We start from the raw sequence: 19,965 nt of genomic DNA, 5'->3' as shown, positions 1-19,965 counted from the left end.
ATGAATTTATACGAATGACCTACCCCTAACCCCGCCCCTAAACCTACCCTTCACTGGGGTTTAGACAAATCATATGAATTCGTATGAGTGGCGTCGTACAAATTAGCCACCTCGTACTAGTTGTTAGATAGCATTGGAAAAAAACATATTTTACCACTTTATAATATTAATCTCAAACCCGCGTTCACGCAACAATGTCTGCTCTCGCACATTTGGGTCTGCTCTCCCTTCAACGCAACACACGTGCGTCGTGATGCTCTCATGAACGTGCGTTAGAGATTAATATTTTGTAAATAATTTGTACGGGTTTGGGACGACGAGGCTGAGTAAGTAAAGACAGAATTTTCATTTTTGAGTGAACTGACCCTTTAATTAACTTTCTCTTTAACCAAATCATTGCTGAAGACATTAAAAATAGATTCCTGAAACTCATCTGGGATTTCTAGGTGACTCGATTACAAACCTATAAGTTTGTTTACTTCTGCTTGGGTAGTGTTTCATCACTGGGGAAGAAATGCTGACATGTTTTTTTCCAGCAGAGGAGTTTTACGCAATGTCAAGTAGGTCATTTCATTTTTCTTATGGCCTGGATCTCATAGTCATAGCCTATCCTATGACTCGTGAAAATAATTGTTTGTTAACAGTGACACTGATGATAATTTCATTTGAATAAATAGAAAACAATATATTTAAAGAAATATTTAAAGAGGTCAAAATTATACAATAACAAGGCAGTCTTGTCAAGTAAAAAAAATGTAAAAATGGTAGGACAAACAAAAAAAGAAAAGAAAAAAAATAAACCAAAAAAAAGATGTTTGCTGTCTTCTGCAATCTAAGTAACATTTACAAAAAGTTTTTCTTAGATTTTTTCAACTGTCTCGCCAATAGGTGGCTCCATAAGACCTTAACAATTGTAGTCATACTTTAAGCATTGTTTTTAAATAACAAACATTTTTTTTAAAATTATGTTGAATTTGTTACACTTAACTGTTAAAGAAAATAAACAGTTAATAATTTACTAAACATAAGCAAAATAAAGCAAACATGCTCTTTGTATTGAACCACAGAAGTATTAAAAGAATAAAATAATAAAAATAAATATTTTTTTTAACATGAACCATAAATGAGCATTTGTTCATATCATCAAATAAATTAAAAGCCTCCCAAATGGGTTGACAATATGTTCACAATGTCTTAATTATGAAGCAGCATAAACATCTTTTAAATATACTTTTTTTAGAGTAAACATTACAAAATGACTTTTGATAAGTTATATAGCTATCCTACAAGATTTAAATAGACCTTAATAGGTTAATTACACTCTAGGACTACCCATGCAAACTTTCTGAAGCAAACAACTAAATTAACTGATATTCCCCTTAATCACATGATAAAAAAAATAAAAAAAATTAAGAACACTGCAAAAATTTCATTCACTTTAAATATTCTGAAATTTAAGATACTTAATTACAACTGAACATCCAGTTTGTTATGGCATTAAAAGAACTCTAAAACAAGAGGTAGTCAGTGCAGTGCATACATATTATGTAGCGACATTCAAAACTCTGTACAGTTCTGTCTGTAATAGTGCAATTTTATGTGCATAAATGAGCACATTTGACTACCTTAGTGTACAAACATCAACACAAAGAAAGGTGGGGCAAAGTCAGGCAGGCCAGATGTGGTTTCAGAGCTGGTGAAAGTTCATTCATGGGCTCTGAAAACACAAATGAAACTAACATAAAATAAATAAATAAAGTATATGTATATTATAGACAATTATGCTTCAACTCGTCTCATCATGAAGCAGACCTTAAATAAATAAATAATGTATAATTTTAAAACATTTATGGCTTATCTATGCCTCAGTATGAAAAAAATAAAGAAAGAAATAATGTAAATAAATATGTATGCATATTACAAACATGTAGCCTCACCTGCTTATTAAACAAGTTATTAAATAGCCTTTAGTACCAATGCATATGATAAAACATGTCATGTCTGGTTTGTACCATCCAAAAACAGGTGCTACGCGAAACATTACCTGTTCAACACAGGTCACACAAAGGAACATTTTCCCTTTCAGAGTTTTGAATGATCCATTCAATGGCGTCCCATCCCTATGACAAAAATAGAGCTTATCAGGTTCATACTTTATTTAGAGACTTATATAATGCTTATAAAACCTCATGTATGCTATATAAAATAATCTCAAGCAGTTTGCCAAAGACATGAAACTATTAATGAAACTATAAATGGAACTACTTCACTTTTTTTTAAAAAAAGGAAGGAAACATCCGCAAAAAAACAACAGGGTTTGCTAGATAGGGACAAAACCACATTACTTGTGCTTTTAAGTTGCTTATTTTTGGACCTTCTTTGATTGTGTCACCAGGAAAATAGGAACTAATAAGTTCCCATTTATGCAGAAAATAGCAAACTTTGATCAAGGATTCGTAATGCATGATACAGCATAATGTTGAGAGGGACATTCCATGGATATTTGGTCAAATTATTATTTTTCATTATATTGTACAGAACAATGATTTACCTTTCTTGCATTAGCTGACATGGATAGAGCCATCAGACCCTCAAGGTAGCTGCTCAAACTGACCCCCTTCACTGTGATGATCGCCTCTTGTGTTAAAACAGTGCTGCAAAAATAAAGCAAGCTCAGAAAATCTTGGTAACAGTTTGTTTTAACAGATTTTTAGATTGCTATCTATTTGTATGGTTCACAATTGTGCATAGATATGCAGATATTACAATTGACATAAACAATAATTAAGTAAAATATGATCATGACTGAATTTACTTACATCTCTGGATTTTCTGGATGAGGCCTGTAGACAAGCCTTTCGTCGACAGATATTAAATTTGTTAGGGTTATCTGAAGGAGAAAAGGAATTTCTTTAGTACAGCTTAAAATAAAGATTTCATGTCTTATAGATAAAGACACTTTCTATTAATAAAAAATCTGATTAGATTTGTGTTTCTCTAAATGGTAAACTCACGTTTGTTGAGCAAAGCTCCATTTTTTTTTCTTCTGGGTCCACAATCGAATGTTCTTGTACATACGTGGTGGTTCGATTTGTCCCTAAAATCTAAGGAAAAAAATGTAAGATCTTTATAAAGCAGTGGTTCTCAATCTGGGAGCCTCAGCAAACTTCCAGGATTATGTCAAATTATTTGAAATAAGCCAAAACAATTAAAATCTACCTATTTCTTATTTCAATTCACCCCCTAAGCAACATTTTTTTATATATGTATTTGAAAAACTAGGTTTCGTATGGTCTTGAAAACTGGATATATGAGTTAGCCTACTTTTAGAAGTGTAATTTCAGGAATAAATAATGTAAATTAATTAATATCTTATAACTCCATGGGCATTTTTATAATGAATATGCATTTTCTAGTTATGCCAAGCACTAAAATATTTTATCAGGCAGAAATTGTAAGTAAAAGTCTTTATCCTTAATCTTTATTTAGTAAATCACAAACAACTGGAAAGTCTTAGAGTCTTTGAATACTGTTTTGGATAATGGATGGCCTTGAAGTCAAAAAATTTGAGAACCACTGTTATAATACAGTTTCATAATGCTAAACTGATATATAACTTTTTTAACAAAATTCAACCAATACATCATCGATCCTTCCAGAACGTGTTTTTGTCTTACCCTAATTCACTTTGGTAAGCCTATTATAAGTGTTTATATTTTAGACCGGGAGATGGCACAGGTGAGTAAGGTATTTTATTGAACAGACAAAGTGCCATATGAAGCTCTTGAGCAGAGATCATTGTAAAGCATTATCTATTGTGAAGGGTCATTTCATTATGGGTTGTTTGGAATTTATTTTCAAGGAAATACCTCGTCTATTAATGAGTATAGCTACAGTAATGTCTTCAGCTAGTCAGCTTGAGATCCTTTCCCTCTAAACTGGCTATATCCCTTAAGCCTAGTATTTAATATTTTATGAGCAATAGGATAACCATATTCACCAGCAGTCGCACAGAGCCAAAGCAAAACCAAAACAACGTTCTTCTGCAAAATGCATGCAGTTTTGTTTTTTTAACCACTATATAGAGGGCCAAAAGTTACATAGTGTACCTTTAATTGCATGTTTTAGATGTAAAAAATTTAAATTTAAGGTGTCATATATGCAAATATATATAATACAAGGAGCTTTAACAGTTTCAACATTTTCATCATCTTTAACAACATATGAATACTTCAGATGCAAAAGCCTCTAAGTGTCGTCCGAAATTTTCTTCTAAAACAAGCATTTTTATCAAGCTCCTATGTTTAGGTTCAGTAATTTCACTTTATTGGCAATTATAGGTCATTTTCAGTGCCATTAAAGTGAAATAACCGTGCATAAACATACAAACTTAATAAAAATGCTCATTTTATAAGAACATTTCAGATGGCACATAGAGGCTTTTGCATCTGAACTCTTCATATTTTATGTCCACATAACCCAATAGACATGTAATACATTCAGCACTGTGAAGCATATCATCTAACCGCTTTGACAATCCCTGGAAGACCCCACTCTGTGCTGAGGAGCCGATGACTGTGTAGACGTCCATGTGTGTCCAAGTTCCTATTAAGAACATCCACTCCAACAACACTAGGGTTCATTGGATTGGGGTACTTCCTCATTGCTGCTTTGATCACAGTCTCCCATGGGTAGCTGTATGAATACAATCAAAAACTCATGACAATAGCTCACATTGGCTTAAGAGGAACATCACTGTACTCTGATCTCATCAGCAAACCACATTCAAGGTACATTTAGCGTAAATATGAAGCAGGAAGAATTTTTTGCCAGTGTAGTCCATCCTATTATCAACAAACAGCATCACGTCCATAACAAGAGAGGCTGGGATCGGAAAATAAAGGTTTGTTTGAGATTAATTTTCTCATAATGAATCATTTTGGAGTGAAACTAATGACTGCGTTTAAAAAAAAAAGAAAAGAGAAACTAGAAAATATACTGGTTTTACACAATTCAGTTTTGGGGGTGTGATGAATCCTGCTGAGGGGGAAAAAAGACTTTAGTTTGGTGGTTTTAGCTGGTTTAAGATGGTCTTAGCTCATTTAAGAAGAAAATCTAAATCCAACAAACACACCAATTCGTCAGGGAAATATACCAACAGAGAACATTTGAAATTTAGAGAGGAAAATTTCATTTTCGCAAATAAAAAATATGTAACTACATTTAACAGGCGTGATGAGAAACAGTGAGTTGTGCAGTAACGACAATGCGCATCATTGTAACAGACCACTAGGCCCAAATGAATGAATATTAGCAACTAATGCTCAGATTTGTGTTATGTGCAAGAATAAATTGCTTAAAAGCTAAAAATCGAGAAATGTCCAAAGGACGAGAGCTACTCTGTAAGCCGATCCCAGCTGCACTAAAGGGAATCGAGATGCAAATCATGACAGAGAGGATGCTGGAATCTGTGCATGCGAGCGCTGCATTCGTCCTAAACGCACATTCTTTACCTGAATATGTGCTCCGTGCTCCAAATCTTCATTTTTACGACAATTTGAATGTGCTTCCAAACGACGGTGGACTGTAGATCTCATAAATTCATATTTTCACGCTCTGCTCCCATTATACCGGCTCTGAGATGACCCTCATAATCAAGTGCAGCGGAACCTCCCTGTTATAACAGCAACTACCAATAGAGATCAAGCTTTGTGACGCTTGTAGACGGCTTGATGTACATCACTGTTGCGCTACAAACGTGCAAAAGTGACTTTATGTTTCATAAATAACGTGGTTCATTTAAACACTCGGCTATAGAAGTTGCAAATTAAATAGGCTAGATTATTGACTCTCTTTTTCTTTTCATTTGATTGAAAAATACATGCAGTGAGTTAGTGCCGCTAAATTGCTTTCAGTTCAGAAATTTAAAAATTAAAACTTTTGTCTTGTATGTTGCTGTTGTTGTTCGCATGACATTAAAATCCGTGGTTAACCAGAATGACACACGAGGGGAAATTCATGTCTGGAAATTACATTCGTAACGCGCATGCGTATTGACACCTACGTATATCAACGACAGCTGCAGTTTCGTTTTCACATGCCTTCAGAACCACTTTACCATATGATACTTAGCATTATTTGTTATTGCTAATAGATGGAGAGCACGGTTGATATATCCTCTGGTAAGTTTATAGCCCACATCTTGTTCCTGTCACTTAGGCCTATGTTTTTGTTTGTTTGTTTTTGGAAAATAGTAAAGAATACGACTAGGAAGCGCAACAAACCACTGTAGCTATCTGTCAAATGTAAACTACGCAAAAGTTTAAGTTATTGCTATATGCACAGATAAAAAAATATTTACTCTCAACCTGTTAGTTGATACAACTCTCCTAAATGTAAACGCTTCGAATATGTTATTTGAATTTATTCGGAATTTATTGTTTTTATCAAATATTTATGATGCAGTTTTTTTATATATTAAAAAAAGCATTTAGAGCAACTTTATTTTATGAACATATTTTAATCTTTTATGAACATGAAAATTACTGTTACACTTTATCTAACATGTTAAGTTCAAAGCAAATGAGTATTTCTTTGTCCAGTTTTAGCTGAAGTCCAACTTTTTACAATAAAGGTTCTTTAGGTTGGATGTTCTTCATGGAACCACAGATGCCACTGGCATCTGTGGTTCCATGAAGAACATCCAACCTTTCCATTACACAAATGGTTCTTTATTATGGAAAAAGGTTCTTTTAGATTTTTAAAATGCTCTTCACACTGAGAAGAAAACTAAAAAGGTTCACTGACAGGTTCTTTGAGGAACCAAAATTGGTTCTGTTATGGCATTGCTGTGAAAACCAAATTTTTGAACCTTTATTTTTAAGTTTATGCATCCAATTTATTGGGCGTATTACATTATTTCTGTTGTTTTTGAAGCTTCTTGTGATTTAAACTTTTCTCCCTCGTTCTCTTTCTCAACAGATAAACAATTAAAGCAATATTTGGGCTTTCTCAGTAAGTGTATGACTGGGAATTTAGTTCAAAAGATGTCCAACTACTTGTACCGATCCCGCACAATCACGGCGTATGAATCACAGGTTATCACATCGCAGGCCACGGACATGCAGAAATCCTCCAAGATGATGCAGATTGTCATTAGAAAAGGTCAAAGTGCATGCGGCTCATTCCTCAGATGCCTCGGAATTTGTGATCCGGGGTTGTATGAGAAAGTTACAGGATATCCAGGTTGGACAATTTATCAAATCTCTTGAAATAGATCTATGCCAATGTCTGAATTTATTATTCATTCTTTTGTTTTTCTTTCATTTCTTGTCATTCAGCACAATTTAGTCTTGAGGACCATCAACATATAGAGGAAATTCCTTTCTCAGGTAGATATTTTTGAATATTTTGCCTCACAAGTGATGTACATTGTCATAGACTGTTTTTTCTTTGCCTTGTTGTTAGGAAGTATCAGAGTAGTGAAATTATTTAGCAGGTCCTGTTCAGTAGTTTGATCACCTTACTTCCTGTTGTTGTCTTGTTTATGTTTGATTACCTCACACACTTGAAAACCACATACTTCTCGAAAGTGTAAATGAGTAAGCGCTTTGTTTTGCTGTCCCACATCCATTTGATGCAATGTGTCGTGTGGTTACTCATATTAATGTTTTTTGTTTTTTGTCTTTTCTTTAACAGAAAAAGTGCAATTTAAACCTTGTATCATAAACATACAAAACTCTTCCCTGACTAACTGCATTATTGGGAACAACAACAGACAATGCATTACCTGTGACCAGCATTCTTTGCTTGCTCAGAATGATGCAATCAACGGTAAGAGCTCTATAGCAGGAAATATAGGTCAAGTTCTTCTAGCATTATAGACATTATATCTTACAGTTTATTGTTTTTTTATACATTTATATTAAACGGAAATGTACAACATAACCTATATAAACTTTTAATACAGTTATTTTTATAATTCTCTTTTTTATTTTTAATACAATGTACGTTTATCATGTTTTTATTTTATTTTGTTTTTTAAACAGAGTTATGAGAATGACTTTTTGGTGAATTTGTGATTTGAATTTAATTTTTTTTTTTTTTTTTTTTTTTTTTTTTTTACAAACAGTGGATGAAATGGGAGACACTCAGAGCCCTGATGAACTGATCCCAGTGCAGGACACAATAAGTGGCAACAGCATACACATGGAGAGATCCAACATAGAGTATGTCATTATAGGGGATCACAACAGTATGACCGTCAGTGAGTGTTTGAACTCGGAGGTTGAGGAGGATACAGAGACTGAGCCTGATGTGATCAGTTAAAAGATGTGAAATAGCGAGCAGGAGGGAAGACCCAGTGGGTGGATGGGGGTGGCCGGTGGCCCCCTTGTGGCGCTGACGCTCAGCTTACTTGGCCTGACCGATGATTGTACACTGAAAGCATAATAAATGCTTTCGATTGACTAGTGCTCATGGATTTTTCTAAACTGATGTGCCTTGAAGTGGCCATTATATTATTTATATATTATATATATATATATATATATATATATATATATATATATATGCTGCCTTGATTGCTACTGAATATGACTGCTACTGACTGTTTCTCATGTTTTAATGGGTATATTAATATTTATTTGTTCAACAGAAATGTTTTAAAATAAATATGTTGACTGACATTTCAATATTTTTTATGCAGTCTTTTTTATAAGCTTTTCATTAATTTGTTAACTAAACATCTATTGACATTATGATGGATGTTCTCTTGATGTTTCAATAGTTATTCTGTAATAACTTCTCAGTGTATTCCTGTAGTTCTGGTGAATTTTTCTTGTGGGAATTGCTAATGATTTTATTTATGTTACTAGGTGATAAAGTCTGAGGTACTGTACATAGGCATTTTATATGAAGAAGGCATGTAGCTGACACATATATGACTTTGGAGTAAAATTTTGAAATAAATGTATTTGAAATAAAGCAATCACCACAGTCTCCCTATTGATGTAGGTGTCAAGACCAAAATATCTATTACAAAAGCCCTTCTTAAGATATATTTAATTCATTGTAGGGTAAAGAAATTGCAGACATGTTGTCTGAAAGACTTCTGTGATTGTCTTCAGAATTAATGGAGGTATAAATAAATGTCTTTTAAAGATATTTACTTAAATTGCAGCAGGGGGAAAAAATCACTGACCGCTATGAATTAAATAAATATTGTAAAAAGGATAATTATGTATTATATATTAGTGCAGACCTTATAATGTATTATATATTAGTGCAGACCTTATTTAATTTTACAGTAAATTTATTTAGAAATGTGTATTTTATAGATATTCTGCATTTCAAATTACCATTGCAAAATATAAAATTATTATATGCATTACTAAATCAGATTTGTGATAATCCAGGCAATTGCTCAGATTTATAACACACTTTTATTTTGTTCATCGCGTAAGGTCACGTGACATTTCCTTAAAACGACTTCAATACCCATAATGCCAACAAGTGTTTACATTCGTCACTTCCTCTAACTGAAACGCGTCTTGCTGCTCGGTTCTTTATTTCGATACTCTAACAAATACTGGCATAACCGTTTTTTGACATTATTACTGTCAATCTCGATATGAGATTAAGGTTTAATAACGAGTATGACAGGCAGTCATTAACAAATTTATGAAAATAATTTGCAGTTATTGAATTTCCCGCTGTGATGCCTGTGTGAGGCGGGAGGCTGTTTGCTGGAGAAGTTGGAGAGTCGATGCTAAACATGCAAGTTACAGATATTGGGTCCAGAGAAGATGGGAAAATATGGCACAGAAAATTAGCATCAGCGAAATATGGGTAAGTTTGACATAAGCAGCAAACTTTTTATACAATGAGAAGAGATGCATTTATGCATGTAACGTTATGTATTTCCAGCGTCTTGGCCACTGTGATCCGAAACGCGTCTGGTCGTCAAACCAAGACGGTTCGATTCCTGCAAGTGGCTTTCGACACCACAGGAGAGTCGTTTCTTGCTGGTGATCATCATGGCCATATTTATGTGTTTGACATTAGCAGAAACAGGTATAGAATATATTGTCCCTGTAAGTTTTCATAAGCGTTCTGTTCTGTTTATGTATCATAAGACGTTCACTGTACTTTCCTACGTATCTTACTTCATCGTTTGGCAGATTCAAGCTGGTCCAGAAAACAGGCCAAGCATGCACTGCTTTGGCTTTCAACTTGAGAAGAACCACAGAGTACCTGGTTGCTCTTGCTGATTACTCCATTAAGTGCTTTGACAAAGGTAAGACATATTATAATTTTGTCACATAGAACTGCAAATGTTTAACCGTTCTTCTAACAAGCATAATCTACTGTTTCCAGACACCAGACAGCTAGTGAGCTGGATGCGGGGTCACGAGGGTGCCGTTTCTTCCCTGTCCATCCACAGTTCAGGCAGCTACGCCATCAGCACTTCTTCTGATACCGCTCAGCTCTGGAACCTTGACACCTTCCAGAGAAAAAGGAAGCTTAATGTTCGTCAATCAGTTGGCATACAAAAGGTTAGACATCAATTATCTGTACTTAAAGCGTTAGTTCACCCAAAAATAAAAATTGATGCGCGAGAACCATTTAAGCTTCCGTTTACTATATTTGAGTGCTCTATGTGTGTTTGCTGATTAATATGTGATTAAAAGCCTAAATTAAATTACATATATATAGATATAATAGATATATGTATATGTAAATACTCAATTTATATGGTTGTCTTTTATGATGTTTTTATGAAGCATCAGAGTTTGGGGTTGAACACACTTTCATTGGAGGGACAGAAACCTCTCAGGTTTCATTAAAAATATCTTCATTTGTGTTTTGAAGATAAACAAAAGTCTTATGGACTTGGAATCTGATGATAGTGAGTAATTTGATGACAGAATTTTCTTTTTTGGGTGAATTATCCTTTTAAGCATTATATTATAGTAACAGCTCTGCATCAGTCCCTTATTCCTGTGTGTTTGTTGTAGGTTTTCTTTCTCCCACACAGCAACTCCATTCTCAGCTGTTTTAGTGACGACTCCATTTTTGCTTGGGAGAGCGACACTCTTTTTTGCAAGTATCAGCTGCCTGTTCCACAGGATGGGCCCAGAATCCACTACAGGACATATGCTGTTACACAGTAAGGCTGTTTCACTTAGACCCTAAAAATGGTGAAGCACAGACTGGCATGATGTATGTAATCATTTTGTTTCTTTGTAGAGATGGGAAAACACTTGCTGCGGCTGGACGCTCCAACTTAGTCCACTTGTGGTGTCTGGACAGTCGACAGCTCTTGAGAGTAATTCAGATGCCTCCAAAAGTCAAGACAGTACGATATCTAGATTTCCTGGCAGATAGTTTCGATAGTGGATCCAACCAGGTACTGCTCAGTAGTCTGCAACCTTAAAAAGCTTCTACGTCATGCATTATAATTTACTTTATTACTAAACACAGTGTTTCCCATACATTGATTTATTTGAGGCGGCCCGCCACAATATCAACATTGACTGCCACAAATAGATTTCAGTGCTTCCTATTCATTAATTAAACTGTGGCGGGGGACTGAGGTCCACCCACCACAGTTTCACAAAATCCTGTGGGAAACACTGAAACATAGTTATTATTAACTATATGCTCAATTTACTGTTTAATATGGAATCATTTTGGTTCGATTCTTTTTGTTTTTTTCTAACACTTACACAGCAATGAGAAGAATAACTACTGAACTTAACTTGAAAAGTTCACCTCCTATGATCCAGTTTTTAAGGTTGTGGAAATAATCATACTGTAATGTTCTGTCCTTAGACTCTGGGCGTTTTGAGCCAAGATGGGGTAATGCGCTTTATCAACATTCAGTCATGCAAGCAGCTCTTTGAAATAGGGTCCCACGAGGATGCCATCACCTCGGCAAGTATTTGTCCTAAAGGCCACCATATTGTTGCTGTGATGGACAGCGGTGCTCTTAAAATCTATGATGTACGAAGTCTTACCCCAGAGATCAGTAAGGTAAATTCTTACTTATTAGTTATTAATTAATAGTTATTCATCATTTATTTGTTTTTGTAAATGTTAAATGTGGGCTAAAGGTGTGTGTGTGTGTGTATATATATATATATATATATATATATATATATATATATATATATATATATATATATATATATATATATATATATATATATATATATATATATATAATATATATATATATATATATATATATATATATATATATAAAAAAATATATATATTAAAAAAAAAAAAATATATATATATATATATATATATATATATATATATATATATATATATATATAAAATTGCAAAAAGTATTGGGACACCCCTCCAAATCATTGAATTCGGGTGTTCCAATCACTTCCATGGCCACAGGTGTATAAAGGCAGGTACACACCAAATCGATGCCGACGAACTAGTGGCGATGAAAGCAGACTGCGGGGTTGGCTCACGTCGGCAGCGTCTGGGTCCAAAGTTGGCCTTACACACCAAACCAACTCTCGACAGCCAAGTAGCACGTCCGTTCTGTGCCTGCGTAAGATGAAATGCCTTTCCGTACCAGCAGGTGGCAGTAGCTGATCAGCCAATCAGAATGATCAGATGGCCCGACAGACCAACAAACTCCGACGCCGATTCAACATGTCGAATCGGACGAAAAAAAGCTGATGAGGACCAACTTCAGTCAGCGGTGCAGAACACACTGAGAAAAGTTAGTCGGCCGACAAATGAAAACTGGCCAACTGTTAGTGGTACCATAACAAAGTTGAAGCAAGTGGGAACAGCAGCTCAGCCACAAAGTGGTAGGCCACGTCAAATCACAGAGCGGGGTCAGCGCATGCTGAGGCGCACAGTGCGCAGAATTCACCAACTTTCTGCAGAGTCAATAACTACAGACCTCCAAACTTTGTGTGGCCTTCTGATTAGCTCAAGAACAGTGTGTAGAGAGCTTCATGAAATGGGTGCAATGCAAAGCGTTGGATGCAGTGGTGTAAAGCATGCCGCCACTGGACTCTAGAGCAGTGGAGACGTGTTCTCTGGAGTGGCGAATCACGCTTCTCTGTCTGGCAATCCAATGGATGAGTCTGGGTTTGGCGGTTGCCAGGAGAACGGTACTTGCCTGACTGCATTGTGCCAAGTGTAAAGTTTGGTGGAGGAGGATTATGGTGTTGGGTTGTTTTTCAGGGGTTGGGCTTGGCCCCTTAGTTCCAGTGAAAGGAACTCTTAATGTTTCAGCATACCAAGACATTTTGGACAATTCCATGCTCCCAACATTGTGGGAACAGTTTGAGGATGGCCCCTACCTGTTCCAACATGACACGCACCAGTGCACAAAGTAAGGTCAGTGAAGACATGGATGAGCGAGTTTGGTGAGGAGGAACTTGACTGGCCTGCACAAAGTCCTGACCTCAACCCGATAGAACACCTTTGGGATGAATTGGAGCAGAGACTGCGAGCCAGGCCCTTGCCAACATCACTGCCTGACCGCACAAATGCGCTTTAGAGGAATGGTCAAAAATTCCCATAAACACACTCTTAAACCTTGTTGAAAGCCTTCCCAGAAAAGTTGAAGCTGTTATAGCTGCAAAGGGTGGGCCAACTCCATATTAAACCCTATGGATTAAGAATGGGATGTCATTAAAGTTCACGTTCATGTAAAGGCAGGCGTCCCAAAACTTTTGGCAATATAGTGTGTATATATGTATATATATCAATTCTAAAGGATCATGTTAGAAATTTTAAATTGTAATAATATTTCGTAATATTACTGGTTTAACTGTATTTTTATTAAATAAATGCAGCCTTGGTGAACATGAGACTTACTTTTCAAAAAAAAAAAAAAAAAAAAACTTTCCATATTCAAACTTTTGAATGCTAGTAGTGTAATATATTTGTGTTAAAAATAATTAAAAGCCTTTTTTACTCCTCAAAACGCTAATCACAAGTGGTTGTTTGTGTAGCCTCCCCAGCCTTTGTTGAAACAGGTCACTAAAGGCAACATCAACGTGGGATTGTGTTCAAAAATGAAGGTGCACACTGGGGCAGGTCAGCGTCCTGTGAAAACGTCAGGACGCAGAATATCGTCTAAAGTTTTACACCCTGCTGTTTCTACACTGGATGACAAAGAGGTGCTGTTTTTATTCAGCTTATTAAATGTTATTAAATTGAGGGGTTGGGTGCCTGAGACACCTTCTGTATTGCCTTTTCAAGATATTCTACTACTCCAACTTATGACCCGATTATAATCATATCTAATTATTCTGTTTTGTGTAGAATGATTTGCCTAATGGCCTTAACAAGAAAAGACTACAAGCATTACTAAGATCATTTGGAGAGTACCCAGCCAAATACAGGTAACGTAATAAATGTGTCCCGCTAAAGCAATGGCATTTGGTTGATTTAATGTGTTGCTGTAGCATGCGTCTCTGGTTTATTTGTGTGTGTGTGTGTGTGTGTTTGTTTTTCCTGCAGGATGTTTATTTGGCGTTCTCTATTGCATCTACCTGAGAACCATGCAGCTTTCAGCAGTCTGACTGACAAAGGCCTGCACTCAGCATACATGTGCCTTCAGGAGCGGTACCCCATCAAAAGCCACAAACTACAGAGAGGCCTACAGAGGTGGACACAGTGTCAATCGATTGATTATTTAATTTTATACATACAGATTTGCCAACCATAATGTTATATTTGTCCTTTCATTTTTAACCTGGCAGAGTGCTGTCTGCTCTTGCTCACTGGGCTGCTGTCTTTGGCGAGACTGATTATCTCCCCCTGCTGGCCTTCCCATTTGTCAAGCTGTTCCAGAACAATCCACTGATCTGCTTTGAAGTAGTGGCCACCGTCATTGGTAGGTAGTGTAAGACAGTAGTGTGGTGTTCGGTGATGTGCACTGGTCTCTTTGGCAGTGATTCAATTATTCGGTCCGTAGCTGAGAGACTTTTAAGTGTCTTGGATTGCTCTTTTGCAGTGAACTGGTGCCAACACTGGTTTGAGTATTTTCCCAACCCTCCGCTTAATGTGCTGAGCCTGGCTGAGAATGTGCTGGCCCATCATGATAAAGAGCTGCTTCAGCATTTTGTTGCCTGTGGTGTTACCTCACAGGTAAAAGACGTTGACACAAGTGTTTATATGACATAGACTTTGACTTTCAAATAATTTTATCTTGAAGCCAAAGATGATGAAGCAAATGCCCTACACACTGTGCTTTTGCTCTCCAGTTGTATGTGTGGCCCCTTCTTGAGACCCTGTTCTCTGAGGTTCTGATGAGAGAAGAGTGGCTAAAACTGTTTGACAACGTTTTCTCAAATCATCCCTCGTTCCTTCTAATGGCTGTGGTTGCTTATGTCACCTGCTGCAGAGCACCTCTACTGCTTTGTACTGATAAGAAGGACTTTGAGGTATAACTTTAGACATTTTTATAATGTTTTTATGCTCACCACCCATTTGAATGAAATTTATGAAGAACAAATTTGGAGTTTATCCCATTCAGCGGTTATATATTTATCCTTATATATAAAGTATCCTGAAAAAGTTATCATAGTTTTCACAAAAATACTGAACTGTTTTCAACATTGATAATAATAAATGTTTCTTGAGCACCAAATCAGCATATTAGAGTGATTTCTGAAGGATCATGTGACACTGAAGACTGGTGAAAATTCAGCTTTGCCATCACAGGAATACATTATATTTTAAAATGCATTCAAATTGAAAAGTTATTTTAAATTGCAATCATATTTCACAATATTTCAGTTCTTACTGTATTTTTTTATCTAATAATTGCAGCCTTGGTGAGCATAAATTTTTTTCAAAAATATTAAAAAATCTTTCTGACCCCAATCTTTTGAACAGTAATGTGTGTAAATATACTTATTAAATCTATTATTATTATTATTATTTATAACAAATGCAAACATTACATGCATTTCATTTATTTTGTCGAAATCTTCCCCAATGTAGTACTTTTTCCATCATCGGAATAGCTTGGACATTGGTGCTATGCTGAAGGAAACCTATCGGTTGATGGACAGCACCCCTCCAGATGTCCATCCTAGCTCTGCGCTGAGTGACTTTGAACCTCTGACACAGGGGCAGTACCCCATTTTCAACAAATACCCCACCTTCATAGTGGAGTACCAGTCCCAAGAACGTGAGAGGATCCGGCAACAAGAAGTGGAATATCTAAGGGAGAGGTGCAAAATTTTATTCAGTTGTAATAGTGATATGGCTGGAGTATTTCATACTTGGCACACCTTTTACAACAAGGTTTCTGCTTATGTTTGTCTATATAGACAGGAAGTTCAGCAGCTGCATGCTGAAGCGGTCAGACAGCAGGCTGAGTTTGAGGCCTGGTACAAACAGCAGGAGCTGCTACTGCAAGGAGAGGAGCAACGGAGAAGGATTCTACAAGAAGAGGAGAGTAAACTTGCACAGCAAAGAGCCAGGTCAATTTCCCTCCATATGTAGGATGTCTCACTATTGACTTAATTTAATTTTGCAGTTTCTCACATACAAAACTCACTTGACATAACTTGATGTGCTCAGATTGGCTGCTATGAAGCGTGAGCTGAAGGTGAAGGAACTCAATCTGATTGATTCTGCTAGAAGACGTTTTCTTAAGCACCAGCAGGATCAGCGCAGAATACAGCTCGAGAGACTTGATGACGAGATTCAGAGAAAGGTTGTTTGTTTTGTAGTCATGTGTTGCCACTTTACTTTTGATTATGTAACTGATCATGTTACACTTTAGTTCAAAAGATTTTTTTTAAGCTGCATTTATTTGATCAAAAATACAGTAAAAAGTAATATTGTGAAATATTATTACAATTTAAAATAACTGTTTTCTTTTTTAGTATATTTTAAAATGGAAATTATTCCTGTGATGTTAAAGCTGAATTTTCAGCATCATTACGCCAGTCTTCAGTGTCACATGATCCTTCAGGAATAATTCCAATATGCTGATTTGCTGCTGAAGAAACATTTCATATTAGTATCAATGTTGAAACCCGTTGAGCTGCTCAATATTTTTGTGGAAACCACAATACATTTTTCAGGATTCTTCGATGAATAGGAAGTTAGAAAGAACAGCATATATTTGAAGAAACAATCTTTTGTAACATTATAAATGTCTTTACTGTCACTTTTGATCAATTTAATGCTTCCTTGCTGAATAAAAGTATTAATTTTTTTTTTTTTTTTCAAATAAAAAAAATCTTACTGATCTAGAACTTTTAAATGGTAGTGTATGTTTAACAAAGTCTCTGTCAGACAGGTTCTTTACATGTTTATTGTTGTACTTAGATGGCTCTGCGAGATCAGGAAACGGCAGCCGCTGTTCAAGATATAGAAGTGAGACAAATGGAACTGGATGCCCAGAGACAACTGTTCGAACAGGTTGGCCACTATAAAAACTTTTTTTTTTTTTTTTTTTTTTTAAAAATTGATGCACTAGGAGTGTCCAATCTTCCTTCTGGATGGCCATCTTCATGCAGAGTTTAGCTCCAACCTGCCCTAACACACCTACCTTGAAATGTATAGTAATCCTGAAGACCTTGATTAGCTGGTTTAGGTGTGTTTAATTAGGGTTGGAATTTAACAGGAAGGTGGCCCTCTGTGAGCAGGTTCGGACACTCCTGATATGTGCATATCCAAAGCTGATCATGCTTATGTTTGGCCTACTAGCAACTGGCTAAAGAGCAAGAGCGAGTGAGTCAAGAGGTGAGAACAGAAGTGGATACGAGGAGACGCAGAGCTGAATTAGATGACTGTACATTTCAAAACCTCATTCAGACAGATGAAGATATCAGTCAGAAAAGCAAAAAGGTATGTCTCGCTACGGTTTTCACAAAGTTTATATGATTATCTTTGTCAGACATCTAACTCCACCCTTCTCCTGTTTCCTTTCTGCATTTCCTTTTTTTCTTTAACTTGTGATGAAACTGATTATGAGAATTCAATCTCTTTCAGATGCTGGAAGAGTCTCTGGCAGAGGTGGGACAGATGGAAGTGGATGCTGATTGGCAGGCCGAGGTTATCAAGCGATTGGAAAAAGCAGAGCAGAGGCAAGAGAAGCAAAGAGAGCGACTTGTGAACCTCAGCAAACAAACATGTGCTAAAGAGGATGAAATAGTCCAGCTAATGCTGGAAGTGGAGGGAAAGCAGGTGAGAATTTACATGTTACCGTTAATGTAGTGATTTATGAAGCACAGCTCACTTTCAAGCCAAATTGCTTTCTGTTGGTCATTCGCGTGATCAACCCTCACACAAATTCCTGATCGTGTGGATTCCTATGGAAATGACTGGATTTTCCCAGTGAAAATTGATTGAATATTGTTAAATGTGACTACACCTTTAGTGTTATGTTTAACGTAACAAATACACAAGATTCATAAGAAATGTAATTCAATTTCAATACAACATTTCAAGACAGCCCAATGACATTATTTTGGTATGGTCTCAGTGGGATGATGTAGTAGCTAAACAAGCTGAACTGGAGGAGGAAAGACGGGCGGCCGCCACTGTTAACGCCCAACGGAGGTCACTTATCTCTCAGGAAACAGAAGAGACTGAGCAACATCATGGAAAACTGCAGAAGAGTCTAGAGGATTCACTAAGTGAGTTAAGACAAAGACCTCTCCCAAAATGTAATAAAGGATTTATGATATGTTTACAGTTTTTCTTCCTTTTGAGGATCTAATCTGTTTAAAGTGCCCCTATTATGCTATTTTAAAAGTTACTCATTTTGTTTGAGGTACAATAGGTTTACACGCATCCAAAGTCAAAAAACACTTTCATTTTCTCATAATGTTTATTGTGCACTTTTGATCTTTGAAACTTTGCAGACCTTTTACATTCACAAACAGCTAATAGATAATATCTGAAAAAGCATAATGGGGCACTTTAAATAATAGTCTGTTAAACTTTACACATGCTAACATGAGGTAATTGAGTTATCTAGGGGTTGGTTTCACCCCTTTAGGTGTACTGTGTGTTATGGAGATTATTTCTGTGTGATTGTAGATCGTCAGAAGGAAAAGAGATTCCGATCTCCCCGCTCATCCAGAGGCCTTCTGCACAAGCCCCAGAGCGAGACCACCAACATTTCCTTGCACACTCAATCAGATGATTGCTGTGAGTATTATTAGTATAAACTGGGAGCTACACTGTCATAATCAAACATAATGAAATAATAAAGTGGTAAGCGATAAAAGCTGTCTCTTTGTGCGCTGCAATTTAGTTTCTTTAGATCGTGGCCGAGGGGAGCTTGACTCTAAGGAAAGGGAGCTGATGCAGGAAATCAGAGAACTAAGGACGAAATTAGCTGCCAGGGCCAGAGCGACTGACTTCATCTCACCCTCAACCAGCTCCATACACTCTCACTGATCACAGTGACCACCAACACAGGACCAGTGTGTGTGAGACCAGGCACACATTAAAGAAGAGCTGAAAGAAAATGATCTTAGACGACATGAGAATACTGCACAGCTTATTGACGCTAATCCTTGCTTTTAATATTTTGTAAATGTAATTCATATTTTTTTATGGTGAATGTCATTTGTATCATCTTTTTTCATGTTATTGTATTTAAAAATGTAAAAATGTCTTTAGAATTTTAATAAAAATGTAATGAAATGTAGTGTAACCATTTCTAAGATTGTTCATTTACTTTTCATTTTCTGTGTAAACGTGGAAAAATCTTTGTGTAGTCAGGACCTATGTTTGTTCCAGATAATGTAATGAATGTTATGTTTTATTTTTTATTGAGGTAAAGCACTATTTGGGGTCTCTTATGCTTAAAGGGTTAGTTCACCCAAAATGAAAATTCTGTCATTTATTACTTACCCTCATGTCATTCCACACCCGTAAAACCTTCGTTAATCTTCGGAACACAAATTAAGATATTTTAGTTGAAATCCGATGGCT

General features: G+C 36.1%; 3 protein-coding genes across 4 annotated transcripts; 2 read left to right on the top strand and 1 right to left on the bottom strand.

Annotated features, from left to right (window-relative positions):
• Positions 1 to 1,381: 1,381 nt before the first annotated feature.
• Positions 1,382 to 5,641, bottom strand: prelid3a (PRELI domain containing 3A). 2 transcript variants are annotated; one of them, XM_067395336.1, is made up of 7 exons: positions 5,514 to 5,641; positions 4,527 to 4,695; positions 3,015 to 3,104; positions 2,820 to 2,890; positions 2,552 to 2,654; positions 2,045 to 2,120; positions 1,382 to 1,717 (listed from the first exon to the last, which is right to left on the bottom strand). In XM_067395336.1, the coding sequence occupies exons 1-6, from the start codon at positions 5,543 to 5,545 to the stop codon at positions 2,049 to 2,051; spliced, it is 537 nt and encodes a 178-aa protein (XP_067251437.1). In that variant the 5' UTR covers positions 5,546 to 5,641; the 3' UTR covers positions 1,382 to 1,717; positions 2,045 to 2,048. The 2 variants fall into 2 exon arrangements, with proteins under 2 accessions (XP_067251437.1, XP_067251445.1); XM_067395344.1 differs by having other exon boundaries at positions 5,505 to 5,606.
• Positions 5,642 to 6,022: 381 nt separating this feature from the next.
• Positions 6,023 to 8,946, top strand: si:dkey-29h14.10 (uncharacterized). The gene is made up of 5 exons (XM_067395321.1): positions 6,023 to 6,182; positions 6,982 to 7,245; positions 7,341 to 7,391; positions 7,699 to 7,833; positions 8,132 to 8,946. Exons 1-5 carry the CDS (start codon positions 6,155 to 6,157, stop codon positions 8,326 to 8,328), a joined length of 675 nt encoding a protein of 224 aa, XP_067251422.1. The 5' UTR covers positions 6,023 to 6,154; the 3' UTR covers positions 8,329 to 8,946.
• Positions 8,947 to 9,545: 599 nt separating this feature from the next.
• Positions 9,546 to 19,818, top strand: tbc1d31 (TBC1 domain family, member 31). The gene is made up of 22 exons (XM_067395309.1): positions 9,546 to 9,849; positions 9,928 to 10,074; positions 10,182 to 10,297; positions 10,378 to 10,556; positions 11,019 to 11,170; positions 11,251 to 11,410; positions 11,836 to 12,036; positions 14,004 to 14,171; positions 14,317 to 14,396; positions 14,515 to 14,661; positions 14,757 to 14,890; positions 15,011 to 15,144; positions 15,261 to 15,440; positions 16,003 to 16,235; positions 16,335 to 16,487; positions 16,588 to 16,723; positions 17,344 to 17,436; positions 17,725 to 17,865; positions 18,010 to 18,204; positions 18,503 to 18,656; positions 19,063 to 19,173; positions 19,280 to 19,818. Exons 1-22 carry the CDS (start codon positions 9,767 to 9,769, stop codon positions 19,423 to 19,425), a joined length of 3,243 nt encoding a protein of 1,080 aa, XP_067251410.1. The 5' UTR covers positions 9,546 to 9,766; the 3' UTR covers positions 19,426 to 19,818.
• The last annotated feature ends 147 nt before the right edge of the window (positions 19,819 to 19,965 follow it).

The sequence above is a fragment of the Chanodichthys erythropterus genome, chromosome 2 (assembly GCF_024489055.1).
Source record: "Chanodichthys erythropterus isolate Z2021 chromosome 2, ASM2448905v1, whole genome shotgun sequence".
Classification (NCBI taxonomy): Eukaryota; Metazoa; Chordata; class Actinopteri; order Cypriniformes; family Xenocyprididae; genus Chanodichthys; species Chanodichthys erythropterus.
Note: the sequence above shows the minus strand (reverse complement) of the source record. Positions and strands in the feature narration are given on the sequence as shown.